Source organism: Podarcis vaucheri (genome assembly GCF_965113315.1).
Source record: "Podarcis vaucheri genome assembly, chromosome: 3".
Lineage (NCBI taxonomy): Eukaryota > Metazoa > Chordata > Lepidosauria > Squamata > Lacertidae > Podarcis > Podarcis vaucheri.
In genome coordinates, this window is record NC_138761.1 from 93,159,210 (window position 1) to 93,183,553 (window position 24,344).

General features: G+C 43.2%; 1 protein-coding gene across 2 annotated transcripts in view; it reads left to right on the forward strand.

The window, feature by feature from the left end:
* ELOVL5 (ELOVL fatty acid elongase 5) overlaps positions 1 to 24,344 on the forward strand; it is a 63,627-nt gene that overhangs the window by 27,944 nt on the left and 11,339 nt on the right. For both annotated transcript variants that reach the window (XM_082218379.1, XM_082218378.1), the window contains exons 2-4: positions 12,029 to 12,094; positions 14,893 to 15,080; positions 20,939 to 21,016. In XM_082218379.1, coding sequence (XP_082074505.1) covers positions 12,037 to 12,094; positions 14,893 to 15,080; positions 20,939 to 21,016 — 324 coding nt within the window. In that variant the 5' untranslated portion in view covers positions 12,029 to 12,036. The remainder of the gene's footprint in view (positions 1 to 12,028; positions 12,095 to 14,892; positions 15,081 to 20,938; positions 21,017 to 24,344) is intronic.

Consider the following 24,344-nt stretch of genomic DNA (forward strand, 5'->3'; position numbering starts at 1 on the left):
CCATTATCAAGTTAAAGATCTGATCTCTACATTTTCACGTGCCTACAACTTGACCTTAAAGAGAAACTAGCCTTTCCTTACCCTTCTCTATTTGCAGGCCACCACCACCTTTTCCACTGGCTGGGGAAACTTTTTTTTACAAAGTGCTTTGCTGCCAGACCTCTCAGTGAAAGTGGCACACTCTGCTCCCACCTCTAGCACAGCAATCTGCTAACTCTCGCTGCTGGAAGAGGAGGTGGTGACAGCAGAAGGAGCAGATGAAAGAATGGCCAGGAAGGGGGATAGACTTTTGGGCTGTCATCTGACAGTCCTGTTAGGAAGGCAGGCTCTGTGTGTCTGCTTATGAGGACCAGAAGGCAAAAGTGCTGGTCAGGTCAGTTTTTATTTAGCTTTGCTTATGCGAGCCTCTTGGGACAGGGTGTTGAGCAGGAAACTTGTCTGTTATCCAACTAGTGTCTTATGGTAGCATATGTATGTTGAAGCTGTCTTATGGTAGCATAAGTATGTTTTATACTGAGATGTAGCTCAGTGGTAGAGTCTCTCTGTCTTGCATGCTGAAGGCCCCAGATCCAATCCTGGCATCTCCAGGTAGGGCTTGGGTATGCCTCCTGCTTGAAACTCTGGAGAGTTGCTGTCAGTCCCATAGACACTTGTTGTTTAGTTGTGTCAGACTCTTCGTGACCCCATGGACCAGAGCACGCCAGGCACTCCTGTCTTACACTGCCTCCCGCAGTTTGGTCAAACTCATGTTGGTAGCTTCGAGAACACTGTCCAACCATCTTGTCCTCTGTCGTCCCCTTCTCCTTGTGCCCTCCATCTTTCCCAACATCAGAGTCTTTTCCAGGGAATCTTCTCTTCTCATGAGGTGACCAAAGTACTGGAGCCTCAGCTTCATGATCTGTCCTTCCAGTGAGCACTCAGGGCTGATTTCCTTAAGAATGGATAGGTTTGATCTTCTTGCAATCCATGGGACTCTCAAGAGTCTCCTCCAGCACCACAATTCAAAAGCATCAATTCTTCGGCGATCAGCCTTCTTTATGGTCCAGCTCTCATTTCCATACAGCAGAGTTCAAAATTAGCCAGGCTCATTTTGCACCTAGCTTTCGGCCACTTTTGACCAAGTGAAGATGCCCGGGCACCAGGAAGGTGCCTGATATCTCTACCATCTGGAGTTGCATAAAGGGGGTTGCTTGGGTCTGGATTGTTTTCACACACTAATACCACATCCTGTAGAATTCTACCCGTTACATTTTACCTGTGCAACCGGAATGAATTTCAGGAACCAAAATACTTTTTCCTTTGCCATCTGACCAGGAGCAGTGAACAACGTTACGGTGAATTGTTGTAGCTTATCTTCACTTAGCCCACCCCACTGTCCTGCTCACAGTCCTGAAGAATATCCGTACATTATGAATGGTCTGTGTCACCATTAAGGAAAAAGAGGAAGTGACACGCCAATATATATGTGGGCTGTCTCTGGAGCAAGTGACTTTTCTTCTTTAAGTTCTCAAAGCTCTTAACCTAGCTCGGGGTTGTCATCTGAACTAGCCAGATGTTTAACCATCACAGTCAGTCTGTCATTTGAAGAACTTTAGAGCTGTCTTGCCTCAAAAGGGCAAGTAGACATTCCGTTTTGGTGTAATCTTGGTTTAAGAAGCCATTTGGCACCTAGCTTATATACAGTACCTCAGTTTAAGTACTTAATTTGTTCCGGAGGTCCGTTCTTAAGCTGAAACTGTTCTTAACCTGAAGCACCACTTTAGCTAATGGGGCCTCCTGCTGCTGCCGCGCCGCCAGAGCACAATTTCTGTTCTCATCCTGGAGCAAAGTTCTTAACCCAAGGTAATATTTCTGGGTTAGCGGAGTCTGTAACCTGAAGCGTATGTAACCTGAAGTGTATATAACCTGAGGTACCACTGTATCTGAGTTTCTAGCACTGGTACACAGTAGTAAACTGGATGAACTCAGTGGAGGGCAGCTTTCAATGTTCCTGTGGATGGAGGAGAACAGCCATGTGAAATGTTGGCAGCAAACTGGCTGCTCTGGGATTAGCTTCTTTTAATGGACTGAAGCAGATGATACTCCTCAAGCAGCCTTGCATTTTGATCGGTTGTCGGGTCACATATTTCACAGTGATATTAGCTGAGCTTTGTTGACAGCAAGGAGTTAACACACAAAGGACTTTGTGCTTGCCCCTTCAAAAGTCGCTGGGTCAGCCTGAATGCTGACTCTGCACGATGAGAATCTCATTTTACCTTCTGAGCCAAAGAAGTGCTTGTGCCAGGGAGTGACACTTGATTCATAATACTGCCAGCGTTACAAGCAGGGCAAATCCATATTCCAAACCAGGTAATTATGACTTTGGAGACATCTCTAGCTTGCAAGCCTGCTCTTATATTGCATCTTTCTTGAGTTACCAGTGAGTATAGCTTCAGCATCTCTCATTTTGATAATTATCAGTAGTGTTTCTTTGGAGGCTGTTGCTCTTACATAAAACCAGGGATGTTTTCTGTGACCGTAGAGGTAAAAGAAATCACCCACGTCAGTAGTTTGTCTACTATGAAGGCAGAGGAGCATATTTTAAAGAGGCAGGGAGTGACCTTTCTAACTAAAAACAAAAACAAAAAACAACTACCCCAGTGAGCTTCTTAATGATTCCTAGTAGCAGTTAGGATCTAGAAGAAATATCAGTGGAAAGAATGTGGAAGAGAATGAATAAAGTGTCAGGCAAGCTACCTGAAAGGTAGACTGTACCAATAGGAATCTTATACAGCAGGTGTGCTTTCTGTTTACATGAGGACATCAGTGATTATGTGGCATTTTACAGAGTACAAGAGGAGCTCACAAATAAAACTTAGGTCAGGAACAGGTGGGAGAAACAAACCAGGAGCTCTGCTTACTGTGGTGGCGAAGTATTGAATCTTGGGTGTGTTTTTTAAAAAAGCCATGGTTTGTTGGCTTTCATATCCTAGCTTATTGGTGAGCAACTGGCCAATATTCTGGTTCCCAGTGACAGCAATGGGGATTTTTACAAAACATTTTGAATGGGAAATCATCCGTTTTTGTGGGGGGAAAATCATGCTCAAATTAGTGTTTTCAGTCTTCATCAGAAAATTTCCAATTCCCTGCAGAGGGATCGGATTTAGCATGTTCAATTTCCTTTTATTTAGTAAACAAAGCTGTGAACTTGCCAAGCTTGCCTATTGCTGCATTTTCAGCTGGCGCATCCTTTCATTGTTGCTAATTAATTTTAAGAAATATAAAATTTCCACAGGGATTTTTTCCCTCTCCGCTTCACTGGCTAGATGCCCTGTTTATTGTGACGTGCAAACGTGGCTGTGTGGTTGTTTCAGTTGTGCATGCTCAGAGTTCCATTAGGGCATGAGCTGGTTTTTGGACAGATGTTCTGGGAACCAGTCCCAGGCACAGGGCAGCGAGGGAGAAGTGATGGAGCTGTTGGAGGATGCAGGAAACCTTTGAGCAGCTACAAGTGGTGGAACTAGATGAGCAAAGGTCACTGGCAGGAATGTATCAGGAGATGGGGGGCCAAGGCTATGGAGGAGGAGGAGGAGGAGGAGGAGGAGGAGGAGGAGGAGGAGGAGTTTGGATTTGATATCCCGCCTTTCACTCCCTTTAAGGAGTCTCAAAGCGGCTAACATTCTCCTTTCCCTTCCTCCCCCACAACAAACACTCTGTGAGGTGAGTGGAGTTGAAGGACCTTGCGCTGAATGTGGAAACAGACAGAAAGAAGTAGAGAGATAAAATTTGCCGAATCATTTCTATTGATTTTTCCAGATTGTACCTAATCAGCCACAAATTTAATACAGTTTCCCAAAAAAACTGGTTTCCTGCCCTCTATTCTTGATGTGTCTAGTTTCCTCCTGTTGCTGCTTTATTTTCTAATACATGTTCCATTAAACTACTTTATCCCTAACCATTGGCTATCCACTTGCCTATTCCTGCACGTGCAATATTTCAACATTTGCAATATCTACAAGGGAGGTGACTCCACAAAGTGTCAAATCCACAATAGATCAGTAATGATCATTTCTAAAACAAATTCCTTTCCTGGGTACAGATTTCAGTGAGTGGTGTTGCATGATCAGAGTGGTGACAGAGGCACGTTATTACAGCAGCAGAGTGCTTGACAGATGTGAGGGGACCAGGTGAGACAGTGGAAGACCAAAGAGGAGGAGGCTGTAGTCTAGAAAGATGAGAGATTACCATGGTGTAGACTTGAGTTCCTGCGGTGGGAAGGGCCACATTCTTTGCAAAGCAACACAATGTAGCTGTGGACTCTGTATGAGGAACAAAGGAGGGGGAGAAAAACCAAGGTTACATGCCTGTTCAACAGGGTAGATGGCAACATTGTCGACGAACAAAGAAAGTGTGCAGGGTGAAGCAGGAACAAAGAAAGGAGGCTTGGGAGGAAAGATGAGAAGTACAGTCTTGAGAAGATTGAGACTGAGACAACAATGAAGCGTCCAAGCAGAAATATTGGAGAGACAGCTGGAGACGTCAGGTTGGGGTGAGGGAAATGCTTCAGGGGGAGCTGTGCCGAAGACCTGGTGTATCAAAATCTCCATCACACTGCCTTGAACTAGGAGAAAAGAATTCTAACAAGACAACAAGCATAGATTAAAGCCATTCATGCCTGGATGTGGGTCTGTTCTGGACTGGCGTCTGAGCCACAAACACGAGTTTGAACAAGCCGGAATTTATCCTTTGATCATGTGGCTTCTGACATCTTTTCAAAACTCTTCTGCAAGGCTAGCCTGCCATTTCTGTACCGTGACTAATTGTACCGTGCTGAATTTCCCAGTGTAATAGTTATACTTTTGAACTCTGGCAGAGGAGATGTTGTTTGGCTTGGAGGATTGTGAAAGTCATCTTAATGGGGAGAGATGTGGTGAGTTTTTTTGGTTGGGTTCATCCGGACTGCATTCTGCAGATTACCTCCTAATTCTCAGGGAAGTGCTTTGGCTAGCAGCCTCTAACTTTGTCAGAATCACTTACGGCTTTCATTCTCCATGTGAGGCAGACCTCCTGCAAAGGCACAAAGGGTTTCCAGGGGAAGACAAACTCCTTTTATAATACCTTCCAACCAATATGAAGGAAGAGATTGCACCCCGTGCCTTATTTTCCTCTTTGTCAATAAGCGACGGAGCCTTATGTACTGGAAGTTACTTTTACATCCTTGTGAGACTTTTGTCACCTCTAAGCAGGCACTTCCTTTCCCAGTTCTTATTACTATATATTTTTTTTAGAAAATAATGTCCAAACAGCACATGAGAGTGGCATACCCGTGTCTTTAAATGCAAGGTGGCCTTTCAACAAAAATTCTAGCCAGGAAATCAAAGCAACACTTTCTTTGCAGCGAAGGAAGAATTGGGAGTAGACTTTGAGTGGACTCCCAATTCTTCCTCCTTTAATAATAATAATAATAATAATAATAATAATAATAATAATAATAATACCCTGCCCATCTGGATGGATTTCCCCAGCCACTCTGAGCGGCTTCCAACAAAATATTAAAATACAATTCATCAAATATTAAAAGCATCCCTAAACTGGGCTGCCTTCAGATGTCTTCTAAAAGTCAGATAGTTATCTGACGTGAGAGCGTTCCACAGGGCAGGCGCCACTAACGAGAAGGCCCTCTGCCTGGTTCCCTGTAACTTCGCTTCTCACAGTGAGAGAACCGCCTAAAGGCCCTCTGCCCTGGACCTCAGTGTCCGGGTGGAACAATAGGGGGTGGAGACGCTCCTTCAGGTATACTGGGCCGAGGCTGTTTAGGGCCTTTTAGCTGTGGTTTGAACTTTCCCATGCCTCATATCATATATGACATCAAGCCCTGCAAAAGTGGATGTGGTTTATGCGAAACAACATGGCGGACCACCTGGGGTTTCAGAGGGACTCCACCATAAATCTTAAAGGGCCAAAGGAGTGTGGAGGTAGGAGGTGCTGGAGCCTTTCCCCAAGAACCCCCCACCCATGCTCACATAATTGGGTTCATCCTACTCATCCACAGAATGTCAGAAGACAATTGCTTCCCACTGAAGCCTCCTTAAGAAGGGTAGGCCTTCACGTAATACAATCCTTGTTGCAAATATAGCTGGAAAAAGAAAGATAATAAAAAGAACCATCACTATTGCTATGTTTCTGTTTTTCTTTGCAATTTCTGTCGTGACAGTCAGCTTTTGTTTCCTCAGAGTCGGAGGAGACAGCAAAATATCATTTTTCTCCCCGTTACAAAAGAGAATGAGAGTTGTATTTCCAGAAATCCCTGCAGTTTCTTGGAAAGGGAAAATAAAAGAGAAAAAGGAGGGACTGCTGCCACTTGAGCCGGTGGATTATTGTTTTTAATGGTTTATTTGTTAATTCAGATCCCAAACGTTATGTCCACATATTTGGGGATATACGTAACACACACACAGACACAGTCTCTTGCTCTCCATTCAGAACACAGCAGCAGATGTTAGGAGTTGGCACAAGTTGAGAGAGAGGGGGGGGGGAAACATACACAAAACACTTTTGTAACAGCATAGCTAAGGCCTCCGCAGTATATGATGGTGGTAGCAGGTTCACATTTTTAAAACACGAGCCAGCCCCACCCAGGTATAGTGCAGGAAGGTGGGATAGTCAACTGAGATTGAAAAACAGGGTCAATGGGGCAAGCAGGAGACCAAAGCCTCCCAGACAGTTCATATTTTTAGACTCCCCCCCCCAGGCTCTTTTTCTGAAAGTAGCGTTTTATTTCTTTTTAAAAAACTGAATTCAGTTTAAGCAGTGGTTTTGCTTATATTTAGATGTGAAAGCCTAGACATATTTGGAGAGGAACACAGATGCTATATACCATTCCCCATCCTCAGAAAATGATCTTTTAAAATATTTCTAACATTGCATTTATTTATTTATTTGGGGGGGGGGTAAAACTCTAAAAGAAAAACATTTGGGGGGCACACTGAGGAAAAACCTCCAACAAAGTAGTTTCTGTATTGGAATGAGTGAAATGCTTTGAAAGACAATATTTTATTCATTCCAGGTTTGTAGTATGAAGAATTTTATATGCCAAGTTTTTTAAAAATGTATATAATGGTGTATTTGATGCATTACACTGTATACATTTTCTCCATGTTCTCCCCACCCCACCCCACTGAATGGCTTTAGAGACCTTGCATCTCTTAATACATATACAAATAAATTTACACAAGCACAAAACCATTCTGGCTTATTCCATAATGGTATTATGTAACCAAATCAATCATTGTCAATTCAGCCAAGTGAGATGACCACATGGAGATTCAGGTGGCAAGTGGATGACTCACCTGTAAATGTTCTCCTCCCCAAGTTTCTAATTACAACGTGAAAGAGGACTTTGTTATCTCAGTTTGTTTTGCAAATAATATATATTTTTGTATGCAGCCTTTACTATGTCATGCTATACTTGTTTACACTAGTAAACTCAGTTTATACTGCACAAGCACGGACACACACTGCTGTTAGAAGATACCTTCCTCCCCCATGATCCGGGGATTTGGTGAGACAGTGGACACCTCACAGCTCATGCGTGTTTGGGCCTTGTGTTGTGCTGGAGTGCTTGTCTCAATGGCAAAGGAAATGTGATGCTCTGCATTTTGACTGCTTAGTTTTGGAATAATGCCCCTTCTGCTTCCCTGCCCCCGGAAGCACCTTGGGGGATCCCATTCCAATTGTTAACTTTTGTGGGTGTGGGCCATTTTGTGACATACCTACAGAGAGATGAGCAAATACCTTATGTTTCACACAATCTTCTAATTTGCACGTTCCATGCCTCTAATTGTTTTGAGTTATACTTCCAGTCCATTATCTTGAGGGAGGAAAATTAAAGTCCCATTTTCCGTTATTCTAGAAGTCTGTGTACTTTGGTTCAATTGCGTAGCAGATCTAAACTTTCTAGCTAATGTTGTTGAAGCCTGTTAACCATTTCAAGGAGGATTTCCATGTTTTCTGTGGCTGGACAGGAGTGTGCCCCCCAAAAATCAAAACGTATCAGCAAAGTTCATGCTCTTTGTAAAAACCATAGAACTGTAGAGTTGGAAGGGACCATGAGGGTCATCCAGTCCAGCCCCCTGCAATGCAGGAATCTTTTGCCCAGCATGGGTCTCGAACCCACAACCCTGAGGTAAAGATTCTCATGCTTTACCCACTGAGCCATAAGAGTACTTCCAGATGACCTGTTTATTGATCATTCATTCTGATTTGTTTGTGGGGAGGCTAAGACAGTGTTCCATCAAAGCAGTTGTTGTCCCACACTGCCCACTTCATTTTCCTGTCACTTTCCTTACAGCTAAAAGTTGGGGAGGGGATTTCGGGAGAGAGGAGGAATTGGTTAGTTGTGCAAGAGCTTCAAATCACCTTTAATCATCCAAGCTTAATTTACCAGCATGTGATTCACTACGTTTCACTACCTGAAATTAGTGACCATCTAGAAGTGTCATGGTCCTGACATGGGGTAACTGTGCCCCCGAAGGAGCAGGTGCACAGCCTGGGAGTCATTTTGGACTCACAGCTGACCATGGAGGTGCAGGACAATTCTGTGTCCAGGGCAGCTGTCTACCAGCTCCATCTGGTACGCAGGCTGAGACCTTACCTGCCCGTGGACTGTCTGGACAGAGTGGTGCATGCTCTGGTTATCATCTGCTTGGACTACTGCAATGCGCTCTACGTGGGGCTACCTTTGAAGGTGACCTGGAAACTACAACTAATCCAGAATGTGGCAGCTAGGCTGGTGACTGGGAGTGGCCACTGAGACCACATAACACTGGTCCTGAAAGACCTACACTGGCTCCCAGTACGTTTCTGGGCACAATTCAAAGCGTTGGTGCTGACCTTTAAAGCCCTAAATGGTCTCGGTCCAGTATACCTGAAGGAGCGTCTCCACCTCCATCGTTCTGCCCAGACACTGAGATCTAGCGGTGAGGACCATCTGTCGGTACCCTCACTGTGAGAAGTGAGGTTACAGGGAACCAGGCAGAGGGCCTTCTCTGTAGTGGCGCCCTCCCTGTGAAACACCCTCCCATCAGATGTCAAAGAAATAAACAACTATCTGACTTATAGAAGACATCTGAAGGCAGCCCTGTTTAGGGAAGTTTTTAATGTTTGATGTTTTATCATGTTTTTAATATTTTGCTGGAAGATGCCCAGAGTGGCTGGGGAAACCTAGCCAGATGGGTGGGGTATAAATAATAAATCATCATCATTACCTGAGTTTCATTTCATGCAAAAAAAAAGTGATATTCCGGCTCCTGAGTGTGTGTGTGTGTGTGTGTGTGTGTGGTGTGTGTGTGTGTGTGTATGGGGTGAGGGGAACCTACTAATGCAAATCTGGGGGGGAAACCATCCTTAGTATAGCCATATTACTGATAGTGTGGATTATGTCAATCTTATTAAAGTAGCCAGTTGCATACTCTTATTCCTGGGTTGAGCAGAGCAGAGCTAAGAAAGGGCATGGTAGTTCTGTGGCATTATCCAGCATTGGGTGGTGGCTGTTGTTGTTTAGAGAAACACAGTGAGAAGGGATGAATACTTGCTTTCCCACCCAAGGGGGGAGGGAAACAGGAGGTGCTTGGGGGTGGGTATATGGAAATGTTCGTGTCAAAGTTTGAAGCAGCTGAACATCGCTGAGGTTATTGTGATGTGTGAATAAACAACTGCAACAAATGCCCTTGGAATACGCTGCTTTCCTTTTAACAATTTAATATTGATTTTATCTCAGCATGGGCCTGTGAAACCTTTTGTTGCTGCGAATCATGGCATTTATTCTGATACACACATCCTGTTTGATATGCCCTGCCTGGTCTTGTCTGAATGTAGCATTGCTGGCTACTGAGAGATCTCAGTAAAATAACTCTACAGCTCCATGAAATGTGAGTTCTTTGCATAGTTCAGGGTTGGCGGGGGGTAGGAGCAGGACTCCCTTGTGTGTCAGTAACTGGGAATTGGTGGCCGTGACATGGGGTTGCCATATGTCCTCCTTTTCCAGGACACGCCCTCTTTCTTGTGGGTTTGTAAAATGAGAGTTGTCATAGCGATCCGTAGTTAAAAGCAGAAAGTCTGCAAACGTATCCTCTTTTTTGCTCTTCCAAATAAGGCAACTCTAGCAGTGTGAACAGCTCAAAAGTTGCAAAGTTGCACAATATATGGGACAGCCCTGGGAGATACAGTGCGACTACTTTAGGGAAAGGTAGTTCTGGAACGCTTTACAAAGAGGAGTATTTTCTTATTAACCTCCATGTTGATTGTGGTTTATTATTCTGTGCCTGCATCCCATTTAGTGATAGATAACGTGTGTGTGTGTGTGTGTGTGTGTGTGTGTGTGTGTGTGTGTTTATGTGTGTAGCTGCCTTATACTGGTCCATCTATTCCAGTAGAATAATAGAATTTTAGAGTTCGACGGAACCCAAGGAATGCAGGAAACTCAACTAAAGCTTCTATAGCAGGTGCCATCCAACCTCTGCTTAAAAACTTCCAATGAAGGTATTATGTACTCTGCTTAGCAATGCTTCATCAAGGCAGAAGTTTTCCCAGTTGCCTGGGATCCTTTGAACTGAGGATGCCAAAGATTGAGTCTCTGAATGCAGTGAAATGGTTCTTGACTGCGCTTTGGTCTCTGCCGGTTAGGAAGATGTCAAAACAGCACCACAAGTGTTGGTGCTGACCTGGTAACTGGAGACCTGATCTCTCTCTTTTTCCCCTTAAACACACCCACCCACCTCTGAACATTGGTGCAGAAGCAGGCGGCAAAGAGTACCCTCACTTTCAGATGCCGCAGAGCTGCATGGTTTTGACAGTGTCACCCCTCCTCTATGCATACTGTTGAAAGGTGAAGTCCCAGGAGGAGTTTACTTGGCAAGCTTGGTTCTGCTGTGCTTATTTGGAAGGTGGCATTAAGTCATTATAAGACACTGTTTATTCTGCTGTGTTTAAACTTGGTCTGAAATATCAGGGCTGCGGGTAAGCTTTATTTGGCAACTCTCATCTTTTGGTTAAATGAGCTGCTGCTATGGTTTCGCTGTACATAGACTTGTTTTGTTTTGTGCATACAGACACACACACACACACACAGAGAGAGAGAGGCCAAAAAGTGACTCAGGATTATTTATAAAGTAGGAGAGGAGAAAGGCAGGTGAAGAGTCCCTTTTTAATTATAAGTATTTCCTGTGCAGCTACGAGCTATAAAGCAAGTTCCTGCTGCATCTGTTTCAGGCTTTGACTTGTGAATATTGTTTTTCAGTATGCAAGTAGAGATGGCTTCCATTTTATCTCTTTCCTTGTATGCTGCCTTCAAGATGGCAGGAGATGTTTTTAAATACGTCTTTAGGGATGTAAACTTTATGATGTGCTCTGTTCAGCTTCAGTGTCTTCTCCCATTATTTGCGGTCTTCCTGCAGCTCTTAACTACTGAATGCAAAAGAAGTATTACAAAGTTACACCATGCTTTAAGCATTTGAAACTCCATAAGGAAATGTGTATCTAACATAACGTTTTGTGGAATTTCCCTAAATCTCCTTTAAGCCTCCCTTGCGATAAGTAGAAGAATACCATTTATAAATGCACATTTGAACTAGTATAGGCTCCTTATTTGTGTCCTGGCTTTGGGAAATGCAGAAAGTCGTGTTAATACCACGATGTGAGTGCAACAGCACTCTTTCCACCTGTGATTCAGAGGTATACTGACAGTGGAGCAGCCTTCAATGCCAAAGATGGGCTGCAATCCCCCAAATATTCCTGCAAAAATCTGCCAAGTGTTCAGAGGAATACTTGGGGAGCCTGTGGCCTTTTGGTTGTTGCTGGACTCCAACTCCCATCAGCCACAGGCAGTGTGGTCAATTCACAGGGATGATGGGTGTTGCAGTCTAGCACCATCTAGGGAGCCATGGATTCCCACACCCACAAACGTATCTCATGCTAGTTTAAACTGTTTCCCGATAGCAGCATTTCCATAGAAAAGAGCAAAATAACTGTTTTCTCCCCATCTTCCACACAGGTTGCACAATGACGTCTCTGGATGAAACAATCAATAGCTACCTGGACGTTTGGCTTGGACCCAGAGGTAGGTGGTTTATTTGGGAGAGGGTGGGCTACCTAGTTCCTGATTATTTGCCAAAGGTTTTTATGTCTCTGAATAAAGTGACATTTAAAAAACCTCTTAATTAAGATGTTGTGTAGTAGTCACTGGAATGAGGACTGAAATCCCTGCATGTTTGGTTTTTTTTTGCTTTGCTTTGCTTTGCTTTGCTTTGGCTTGCAATGGATACAAGTGCTTTATTAGATATAAACTTGTATCATTGTTGGAATTCAATACAAGGGGTGTTCTGATTTGTGCCACTTTAGGTAGCTATACCTTTTGGAGAGGTGGCCTATAATTACATTAATAAATGAACTCCCCAGCAGCAGTGTCAGTGAGTACCTAGCATATTTCTGCGCTGAATTCTTCTGTGTACAAAATAGCTCCTTTTAAGACTCCGCCTCTGAGGTTCTGTTCCCATGGAAAGCACAGTCACGAACAAAATGAAACAGTTGCCCTTTTTGTGTGTTTGTTTAGACATACTGCATTTGAGGCACCCTTGCTGATCTCACCCTCTGCATCAGCTGAGTTGGCACAAAAATTGAGCCCGCATGTTCCAGTGACCCTGCGGGGTGAGAATTCTGTAGTGACATTTGGTCCTGACGTCAGAAAGGAAAGCACATGAATGAGACAGCCCATTTATATTAGCATATGTTCAAAAACTCCTGTCAGTTAATAGACTCCTAAACATAACAAGACAGTTTTACAGCTATAAGAAAATATGAAATTGCTCTTGCATTTGGCATATGTTAAACAATTAAGGAAGCAATCTATCCAAAGTGAACCACTGAAATGCCATTGATATCTGTGGGAAAGATAAAATCTCATAGTGTAGCTTAAATGACAGAATACACAATCCTGCATGGAGTAAACCCCAAGTTTGGTGTTCGAATTTAGCCAGGCACCCGGCATGTTTTGCGCCTGACTTTTGACCACTTGTGACCAAGTGAAGATGTCCTGATCACCAGGAAAGCACCTGAGATCTTCACCATCTGGAGGTGCATGCTTGGGGATCATTGGATCTTGGCTGTAGAATTCTATCAGTTGTAGAATATCTGCACAGTCAGAATGAATTTCAGGAACCAAAATGCTTTTTCTGTGCAGCAGGAGCAGTGAACAACATCATAGTTAATTGTTGCAGCTTGTCTTCACTGAGCCCTCCCCACTGCCCTGCTCACAGTTGTGAAGAATATCCCCACATTATCAATGGTCTGTGTCACCATTAAGAAAAAAGAGGTTGGAATAGGTCAATATATATGTGGGCTGTCCCTGAATCAAGTGACTTTTCTTCTTTAAGTTCTCAAAGCTCTTAACCTAGGTCAGGGTTGTCATCTGAGCTAGCCAGATGTTTAACTGAGAATCAATCCCAGTCATTTCCATCCTTTGAAAAATAAGACTTTAGAGCAGGGTTTCCCAAACCTGCGTCTCCACCTGTTTTTGGACTACATTTCCCATCATCCCTAGCTAGAAGGACCAGTGGTCAAGGATGATGGGAATTGTAGTTCAAAAAAACAGATGGAGACCTACATTTGGGAAACCCTGCTTTAGAGCCATCTTGCTCAAAAATGGCAACTAGACATTCTGTTTTGATGACTGTAATCTTGGTTTAAGGAGCCATTTGGCACCTAGTTTCTAACACTGCCCAAGTTTGCTTCCTGGTGTTTCCACTTATCTGAGGAGGCTTCTGCTTATGACCTGTGCATGTTGCTGCGCATTAGAACAGATAGCATTATCCTAGCTGGACCAAAGTTCTGATGGTGTAAGACTGGGCTCTCCAGATGTGACTGGGCTTCCGCTCTCATCAGCTCTGCCCATTGGCCATGCTGGCTGGGGCTGATGGGGGTGCTATAACATCTGGAAGGCACCAGGTTCCCCATCCCTGGTATAAAGCAGCATCATATCATCAATTTGCTTAACTCTACTATGACACACCCATGGGAATGAAAGATTCTCCAATTTTCTTGGATCATCCCCAGGTTTCCAAAACATGAAAGGCCCCTCCCCCCCCCCAAGAAAGCGCAACTCCTCGGAATATATTTTTCAGATTCAACAGCAAAGCTTAATTGTGCGAACATGGGATCTCGGATCTCTTTATAATATTTAAGCACTATTTAAAATATTTACATTCTCCTTATTTTGCCACAAAGCTTGGTAGTTCAGATGGGTGGGAATCAATAAAACTGAGGAAGTGCCAACTTGAAAGGTGAGGCGAGCATCATGGCCCTCACAAAACCCATCTAATTTCAGATAATGGGAGTAATGGAGATGTCAGGAAGGAGAGAATTAAAAGTACAGTAACTTGGAATATAAAAGCACTGGGTATCAAGATTTGAGAGAGAAGTAGGAAAGGTGAGTGTGTCAGGTGCTCCTTCAGGGAGCAGCACTTTTGTAAAGGGAGCATAATTAGTTGTTTAGCAACTGAGCAATTAAATAAAACCTCGCCACGGGTGTGGGGGTTTGTGTGCAATTCAGAGCAACGGGCTTTTCTCACTGTATCTCCCAGCTATTATTCCTTTGGCTTCTCTTAGGAAAGCCTTGCTAAAGGGGGAACCAAATCTCCGCACACACCAGAAACCACTAGCACAGATTGTCCTCTCAACTTCCTTTGGTCTGAAATGTTGGTATTGAATTTGGTCAGACGCTCTGGAGCAACTGCTTCCACAACGTGCATAAATGTGCACCCTGCCTTTCCTAACAATGAATATTCTGCCAGTCTTAAATCTCAGAAGTCTTTGAAATTGCCTTAATCCAGATAAAAATGTTGCCTTTGTGTTCCGTTTCAGATCCCAGAGTAAAAGGATGGTTTCTCCTGACCAATTACACACCTACCTTCATCTTCACCGTCTTATACTTACTAATTGTATGGTTAGGACCAAAGTACATGCGGAACAGGCAGCCGTTCACCTTCAGGGGTATTCTAGTGGTCTATAACCTCGGGCTTACGCTTCTGTCCCTCTATATGTTTTATGAGGTAAGAAATGAAGAGGCTGTGCATTTTTCTCGCATTTCTTGTTCCATGCTTTCATACAAAATATCAGGTTCAGGAGGCCTCTCCAAATAATACAGTTTTAGAAGACTTCTAAAAGCAACTGGGAATGGCTCCCACCAAATCTCTGTTTTTGCAAGGAGTTCCACAGGGCAGAGCCTGCCACACTAAAGGCTTGGTCCCTGGTAATGTGGCAGAAAGGATGTGAGGGGAGAGAGTCTTTGTGCTGACCACCTCCATCATAAGGATCCTTCAGAAGGGGGTTGCTGCCAGGAACATTATGTGCAGGTGTATTTTGATGAACAGAATGAAAGTTTATGAGTCATGGTGGAGGGGAGAGCATATGTGTACAAATTCAACAGAGCTTTGTTTGTTTGTTTTGTTGCTCTATTCTATACGATTTATGCTGTATTCGTGATGTTCCATTATGTTATTTTTATCCTTTGTTTGTAAGCTTCTTTGGGATTTATTTGAATAAAAAGCAGCATAGAAATAGAATCAATCAATATCCAATCAATCAATCAATCAATCAATCAATCAAAAAGGCCAGTCAAACCTCAGGGGTGTGTGGGACCACCAGCAAATGCCCTATCAGTGATCAAGGTGAATATATTTGTCTGGAAGCTTGGGCATCACAATCCTTGTAATTTATTTCCGTCTCTCTCCCCCCACCCCCAGCTTTGGTAAACTTTGACCAATTGTGACTCCTAAAAGTTAACCATTATAGTCGCACAGTTCATACATTTACAGGCCACCAATGCCTTTCTGGTGGCAGAGGAACATAGTCTTCTAAGCTCATCCTGCAAAAGCTTTGCATGTTTGACCGTAGCACTTACCTCAAGTGCGGTTTGGCAGAGAAAGTAGCTTATACATTCCTGAAATAAGTGAACAAGCAGGGCCGTTCCACGGATGGCTGAATGCACAAAACCCTTGTGCCGCATTTTATGGGAGATGTGTAGTTAAGTGACGGAGACCATAACCTGCTCCTATGGCACGGCAAGCAGCTCGGAAGACTAGAAAACTGCATGAAATGAGTCTTTAGCAAACACATCCTTTGAATAATAGTTACGTAGAATGCTATGAGATTAGAAACGCATGTTGTTGTTGTTTTTTTTGGGGGGGGTTATTGACATTTTCACAATACCATAAAAAAGCAAACTAATCTACAGGAAATACAATAAAGAAAGAAACTAAAGGAAGAAGGAACAGGAAAAAAGAAACTACTCATTGCTTATATTGTAACTTGCATCCCCTACAGAGGAAGGTGTGCCCTCCCAGCTCTCACCTGGCCCCATCCCTCTTTTCCCACAGCCTCTCCTCCCTGTGGTATCTCTCCTTACCCACCTCTCACACAGGGTTCTCAAACTGTCATCCCCCTTATCTGTATACAGTTCTTGTTGTTTAGTCGTCTTAGTCGTTTTCGACTCTCCGTGACCCCATGAACCAGAGCATGACTTGGAAACTCTCACTTTCTTCTCAAAGCTTCTCTCTTTTTTTATATCCATGGAGTTTTCTTGGCAAAATACTGGAGTGGTTTGCCAGTTCCTTCTGCAGGTGGATCACATTTAGTCTAAACTCTTGGCTATGACCTGTCTGTCTTGGGTGGCCCTGCACGGCATAGCTCATAGCTTCTCTTGAGTTATTCAAGCCACTTCACCACAACAAGGCAGTGATCCATGAAGGGGATGCAGTTCTTACCAAAGTACAAGGAGATAGAATAATAATATGAGAATAACAATAAACCACCGAGGGAGATAAAAGTAAAGAGAGTAAAAAGAAGAAAGAAATAGATAAAAGGACCTCCAGCTACCAATATGTCAGTTGTGTATTTGATATTTCTTGATGCTGAATCTAGGTTATTCAATTATTCCTCCCCTTGCTAGATTTTGTTTTTCCAGCCTTCCATCCAGTGCTCTCCAGTTCCATTATCAGTTGCTTTCCGGGGGGGGGGGGGGGCGGCATGACATGTTCTTGGTTTGCACAGAATGGCCTTTCCTTACCTGGGGAGACAAGGTTTGTTTTCCCATTCTATAAAGGTCTGGAGGCTCTGTTGCCTAGTTATTCTGGCTTTGGTTGGTACCTGAGTCGGATGTTCATGCGAAGTGTTCTAAAAGATCCCGGCTAAAATGGGAACAGGAGCAAATGTGCTAGAGGAGGAGTTCAGAATCTTCTACAAAAGTGGCATGACAGTCTTAAACAGTTTGTCCCCATGCCTTCTCCCTGCAGAAAAACCTCACAACAAACAGCACTTCTCTCAGGAAGTTAGATACCTAACTTTTTATATTGCTTGGGAAATGCCTAATTATTGCAGATATGACAGGAGCAGTTTATTTGTTTAGAGATCATTAGTCTGCATTTACTTTTCCACTTGAACATACTTGCAGTGTCAAAGTAGGCCTTCAAGTGAGATAGCGGCATCTGTGGCATGTGTTCCAGAGCAAATATTTTGGCACCAGGATTACTCGCACTGAACACATCTACACAATCCTTTCTCCTTTAGAACCTCACAGGAATGCATCCCCCCCCCACTTCTGATTTTTAATTTGAAGGGAAATATCTGGCCGAACAAATAAGTTCAGATACTGTGTTTGGCTTTCAAGGTCATGTTGCCCTAGTAGAAATGGTACATTTTAAAATGTACCTTTTGCGTTTTTTGAAAGCAAAATAAAAATCTGTTACCTGCTCCTCCCTCTGTGACACCCACCCACCTGCTATTTTATTTTTTTAAATCCCTTGTGTCATTGCTAACCACATTGTTAACCTAATGTGTGGTTAGACCCTTCAATCAGTAGCCAAGGCACAACAGAATATAGTAGACTAGTTAATAATGCCAGTGATCTGCAAGACTGGAAAAGGTGGGGAAATCTTGACTTCTGTGAACAGATAATTATTTAGGATGCTGTAGTAGTAAGGGGCTTTCTAAATGGTGGGCACAAATCTGCATTATGTATAGAAGGGTTTTCTTTTGTTTTGTTTGGCAGCAAAGACAAAGCACACATACACCAAACTGCTGCTGCTGTAGAGCTTGTGGGAAATCCTGTAGGGAACAATTAATGGTCAAGTCCTCCTTCCCATGTGCACTGAAGCCTCTTTGTCATTTCAAATGTAAGATGAGATAACTGCAGAGACTGAATGCAGTGGCAACAGGAATGGACAGCAGGTTGCTATGGGGAACTTGCAAACTATAAATGGAGAACGTATTGTTTGTGGTATTCCCAAAGCCAGAGTTTCTTGAGAAAGTTTGAACGGAAATTCTGCAGATAATGATTATGCTATCATTGGGTAGTACTCCCACCCCGACTCCCCAACAAAAAGTTAGAGTATCTTGTTTTCAAAATGCATGTTTTTATTTTTGTACTGGAAACAAAGCAGTAGTTTTATAGTGAGGTTAGGTGGGGGGAATGCCAAATGAGAGCTGCTTATTACATTGCATTTATATTTTTGTTCCACCCTCTTCATCCAAAGAGTTTGGAAAGCATATTTAATTTTATCTTTCCTGCCCCCCCCCCACAGTTTTATCCACCCGACAGCCCTGTTAGGTAGTCCAGCCCAATAGAAAGTGACTGCCTCTAGGCCACCAACTAAGCTTTGTGAATATGAACTGACCAAGTCCTGGTTCAGCCACAAGAGCTATATCTGATTTCATAAAAATGCAGAAATCTCAGCTGGAGAAATCTCAGGCATGCTAAAGCAATGAGTCTTGCACATTTAGAACTGTTTATGGAAACCAGTTGACATTCACTATATGTGCACTGTAAATGTTGAGGTTAGTCCTTTGATTTTAAAATGCTGTGTGTGGTGTTTTTTTTTGGGGGGGGGTCAAGGAAGATATATTACATGAAGTTCTAGATAAACATTTTTCAGAAGACGTTATCTAAATAATAAAGCCTGGCCTCTTGCCTTGAGTTGAGTTTTGTTTTGTTTTGCTTGCTGGCCCAGCCAAGTCAATACTCCTGAGATTTGATGAGTATTTTTGTCAAATCTAAAATTATATTTTCATGTTTTCTTGTAAGGAAGCTTCTTGTGGTCAAGTCAAGAAGACTTGAAATAGAAGTCTGATGGAAAGACTGTTTCCGAATCAGACTCTACTCTCATCCTGCTTTTATAGAAGGCCCTCTTAAAGATTATCAATCCCCCCAATAAGAGTTGCAGGCTATGTCAGCACTGTGATGTGTACATACAGTGGTACCTCGGGTTAAGTACTTAATTTGTTCCGGAGGTCCGTTCTTAACCTGAAACTGTTCTTAACCTGAAGCACCACTTTAGCTAATGGGGCCTCCTGCTGCCGCCGTGCCGCCGGAGCACAATTTCTGTTCTCATCCTGAAGCAAAGTTCTTAACCTGGGATACTATTTCTGGGTTAGCGGAGCCTATAACCTGAAGCGTATGTAACCAGAGGTACCACTGTATCTCACTTTTACCTCTAGTAGATAGGTTTTGCAGCTTATTGGATAGCAGACATTTCCAAAACCTGACTGAGTAGTGCATGATAGGGAATCTGAAGCCCAAAGGCCCCTCTGTCCAGCCCTTGGGAGGCAACACCCACCAGCAGCCCTACTCTGTGCGCTCCTTCAGTGAACTCTTAGAATCATAGAGTTGTAAGGGACCATGAGGGTCATAATCTAAATCTCAGGGCCATGGGTCAAGCCCCACGTTGGACAAAAGATTCCTGCATTGCAGGAGGCTGGACAAGATGACCCTCGCTGCAATGCAGGAATCTCAACTGAAGCACCCATGATATATGGCCTTCCAATCTCTGCTTAAAAACCTCCAAGGAAGGCGAGTCCACCACCTTCTGAGAGAATCCATTCTGCTGTCGAAGAGCTCTTACTGATGTTTAGTTGGAATCTCCTTTCTTGTAACTTCAAGCTCCTACCCTCTGGAACAGGAGCTTGCTCTGTCTTCCATGTGGCAGCCTGTGGTGATTGCACAGGGTCCCCGGACGTTTAACGGTCTGTTGATCCCTGTGCCGCCACTGTGCTCGCTTCCCCACTGCCACCAACCAGTTACTCTCTGTTAAAACACTGAGTCTAGTCAGTTGTTAAAAGTGAACCAAAAAAACCCAAGTTTATTTTACAAACATTAACAAATTTATGGTTTCTCAAATAATATTCCTGTCAGTATCTTAACTTTAGTTTCTTTACCAGCCTATACCTTCCTAATACCTTCTGACTGATTATCTCAACTGTTTGACTGACTCCTCTTAACAAATTCTTTCCCTCTCTCACACCAGACTAGCCCAACCCACAGACTTGACTTATCTGTCTCTCCTAACTCCAGACTGTCTCTTCAGCAACTCTAACTCTAACTCCTGACTTCTCCCCTTGGGTTCCCATTGGTTAGTCATTTTACAATTAGTTAACCCTTTCCTTATGAACCCAGTATGATGTCACACACCTAGGAGGGCAAACGCCACACAGCCCTTTAGATATATGAAGTTGGCTATCATATCTACTCTCAGTCTCCTCTTTACCAAACTAAACATTCCAGATTCCCTCATAGCATTTGACTTCCAGACCCTCAATCACCCTCCTCTGCTCACAATCTGGCTTGTCAACATCCTGCTTAAATTGTGGCACCCAGAATTGGACACAGTATTCCAGGTGTGGTCTGACCAAGCTAGAATAGAAAAATCCCCCTCTCACTCTCCACTCTCCACTCTTTTAAAAGCTGTTTTTTTGCCTCCAGCATCTAATGAAACTGCTTTTGAGGGACTTTTACATTAAGGTCTTGTGAATATGACTTTGATTCTTTTAAGTTCATTTTTTAAATATATATATATAAAGTACTGTAAAAATGTGCAATGTTGTCAATGGGCTTCTTTCTTTTTCTTCCTTCATTTAGCTGGTGACAGGAGTATGGGAAGGCGGATACAATTTCTTCTGTCAGGATACGCACAGTGGAGGCGAAGCTGATATGAAGGTAACATTATAAGCTGACTCTACTGTTTTGCTTTGCTTCTTGCATTTGGAGCGAAGGTCAGTACAGTTCTTACATATTTGGGAAGGACGTGTACCCTTCTCTGTTATTGCCAAAGGAAAGGCTTTGCTGTAATTTGCATGGTTTGATAGTGCCTTGAAAGGAAAGTTAGTGCATCATCACTAAATCCATCTAGTCCATCCAGAGTTTCCCAAACTTGGGTCTCCAGTTGGTTTTGGACTATGGCCCCCATCCATCCCTGATCTGCTAGCTAGGGGTGATGGGAGTTGTAGTCCAAACACAGCTGAAGGCCCAAGTTTGAGAAACCCTGATCTAGACATATCTGAGCATAAAGGAGTAATGCAAGCACCCATTGTTGATAACTCAAGGCTTGTAAGAAGTACAGCCCGCTCTGTTCTGTGTATTGCTACTTAACGTATGTTTTCAGTGGATCTCTCTGAAATTCCTAGCTTGAAACTCCTTCGTTTTATGAGGAGCCTGTCTCTGTAGGGTGTGTGGGAAATACATGTAACTGTAATTTGGCTTACTGGCACTGAATAAATATACTTTCCTGGAATAAAATTGTGCTTTAGTTGGTTGAATTCATCATTTGGCAGTGCCACGGGTGATTTCGTACACTTAAAAACTGGTGCACATCCCTTCCGTCGTTAACAAGGAGATGGAGATGGCAGTGCTTGCTCCAAGTTACTGCATTGGTTTAGGAGCCATGCAGATAAATATTCAGGAGGCAATTGAACATATTCTCCTTCTGTCAGCTGCTTTCATTTCTAGCATTAAAGGATGCTAGACAAGACATAGAAATCACTGTCCCAACTTAGCCAGCCATGAATCTCTGGCTTAACTCCGTCTTGCGCATAGAGCCAAGTGAAGGGTGGTTAAAGTTTTGGGTTAGTCAATATCTATAAGCCTAGCCCTACCGCACAAGATTGTTGTGAGACTAAAATGGGGGGCACCGCTTCTAATATTGGATAGCTTTAGCATCCTCAAGAATCAAAAGTTTTGTGTCCCTTTTGTAGGAAATGTATACATTTCTGGGCATTCCACAGTTTTCCATTTTGAGCTCTTGATGCTGGAGGTATACAAACTTTTGCAAACGAAGTGATAATTTAAAGAAAGCATGAAAGCTTTTCACTAGCTTGAATTGCAAAACTTGCTCACTGTTTTGTAAGATATTGTTTGGACCTAATAAAGGTACTGCCCTGATGTAGGTTTTTGGATTTCCAACCACGCCCACTATGGACCAACACAGCTATTGGCTATCACTTCCCCTCCCCTTGCCCCACTTTGTCACAGGGTGAAGGAGATGCTAGACTAGTAAAATCAACCAAATGGCATTGCCATGGGTAGTGGTGAGAGAAAGGGCAACCATTCAAAACACAACCCACCCCCCTGCATGAGAGTTGAGTTGTTCTTCATCCAATCCTTGGCTCTCTTAATGACCCGGTTCCTCCTGAAAGAGATCCGTTTCCTGTAACCATTGTTCCCAGCAGCACGCTGTATGCTAGCACTGCACCCTATGGAATATCACTATGAACGTTTTCCACCCTTTTTTCTACAATATAATATAATTATAATAATTTATTATTTATACCCCGTCCATCTGGCTGGGTTTCCCCAGCCACTCTGGGCGGCTTCCAACAAAAGATTAAATATACATTAAAAAACCAGTCCTTAAAAACTTCCCTAAAAAGGGCTGCCTTCAGATGTCGTCTAAATGTCAGATAGTTGTTTATTTATTTGACATCTGATGGGAGGGTGTTCCACAGGGTGGGTGCCACTACCAAGAAGGCCCTCTGCCTGCTTCCCTGTAACTTTGCTTCTCGCAATGAAGGAACTGCCAGAAGGCCCTTGGTGCTAGACCTAAGTGTCCGGGTGGAATGATGGGGGTGGAGACACTCCTTCAGGTATACTGGGCCAAGGCCTTTTAGGGCTTTAAATGTCATCACCAACACTTTAAATTGTGCTCAGAAATGTACTGCGAGCCAATGTAGATCTTTCAAGACCGGTGTTATATGGTCCTGGCGGCTGCTCCCAATCACCAGTCTAGCTGCCACATTCTGGATTAGTTGTAGTTTCCGGGTCACCTTCAAAGGTAGCCCCATGTAGAGCGCATTGCACTAGTCCAAGCAGGAAATAACTAGAGCATGCACCACTATGGTGAGACAGTCTGAGGGCAGGTAGGGTCTCAGCCTGCGTACCAGATGGAGCTGGTGGACAACTGCCCTGGACACAGAATTGACCTGCGCCTCCATGGACAGCTGTGAGTCCAAAATGTCTCCCAGGCTGCGCACCTGGTCCTTCAGGGGCACAGTTGTCCCATTCAGGACCAGGGAGTCATCCACACCCTCCTGTCCCCCCAAAACAGTACTTCTGTCTTGTCAGGATTCAAACTCAATATATGAAACATCATCCATTGGTTCCCTCTGGTGTCTTATAAATACATACAATTTTGCCCAGACTTTTCTGGACCAATAAGGTTAGACCTTGTCATTACTGGATTTTTGTTTTTATACGACTGTCTATGTTTGTATCTCTGTTTTATTGTTTTTATGTTGCATTATTGGACACCACTTAGATGTTTTTAAATACTGAGCAGTTTAGAGGTTCTCTTAAATAAAAAGCAAATAAAAAAGCTCATGTGGTGTAGTATAGGCTAAGAAATAGTAGCTTTCCCAAGATTAGTCAGTGAAGTTCATGGCTAAATTGGGAATCCTGGAAGAGCTTCTCCACGCTCTTTCTTTCCTGGGGTGTTAGATGTTGAAGTCTTAGAGTGAACCCTATTGGAACATTTCTGAATCCTGCCAGGATATCCCAGACAGATTTCTTTACCTGTCAGTGTCCAGCAAGCAAAATGTTCTTATAAAAGCAAATCTGAAATTGGCCTGCAGTCAAAAGAACTGGAAATCCATGAAACTATTTTTAACTTGTCTCTCCCTCGGAACATAGTGCCTGAAAATTACATCTCCCATTATAGCCAGTGAACAAATAAGAATCATAATTGCCTAATTCCCTCATTTTCAGTTCCTTTGTTTCTTATAGTACTGAACACTTCTAAGGAAACACTTTTTGACATTTGCATGTGACAGTTTGAATGGAGGAACAGTAATAACTAGCGACAAAGAATGAAGTATCTCATATCCTTCAAGAGGACACTGTGAGACAGATGTAGTGCACAACTCATTATATAAAATGATAAAATTAGATCACAAACAGAAGCAGTGTTTTAAAACCTGAAAAGAAATGACCCTGTTACAAGTGTCTGCATTTCAAAAGCAGCGAGTAACTTCTTTAGTGAAGGCTACAAGACGAT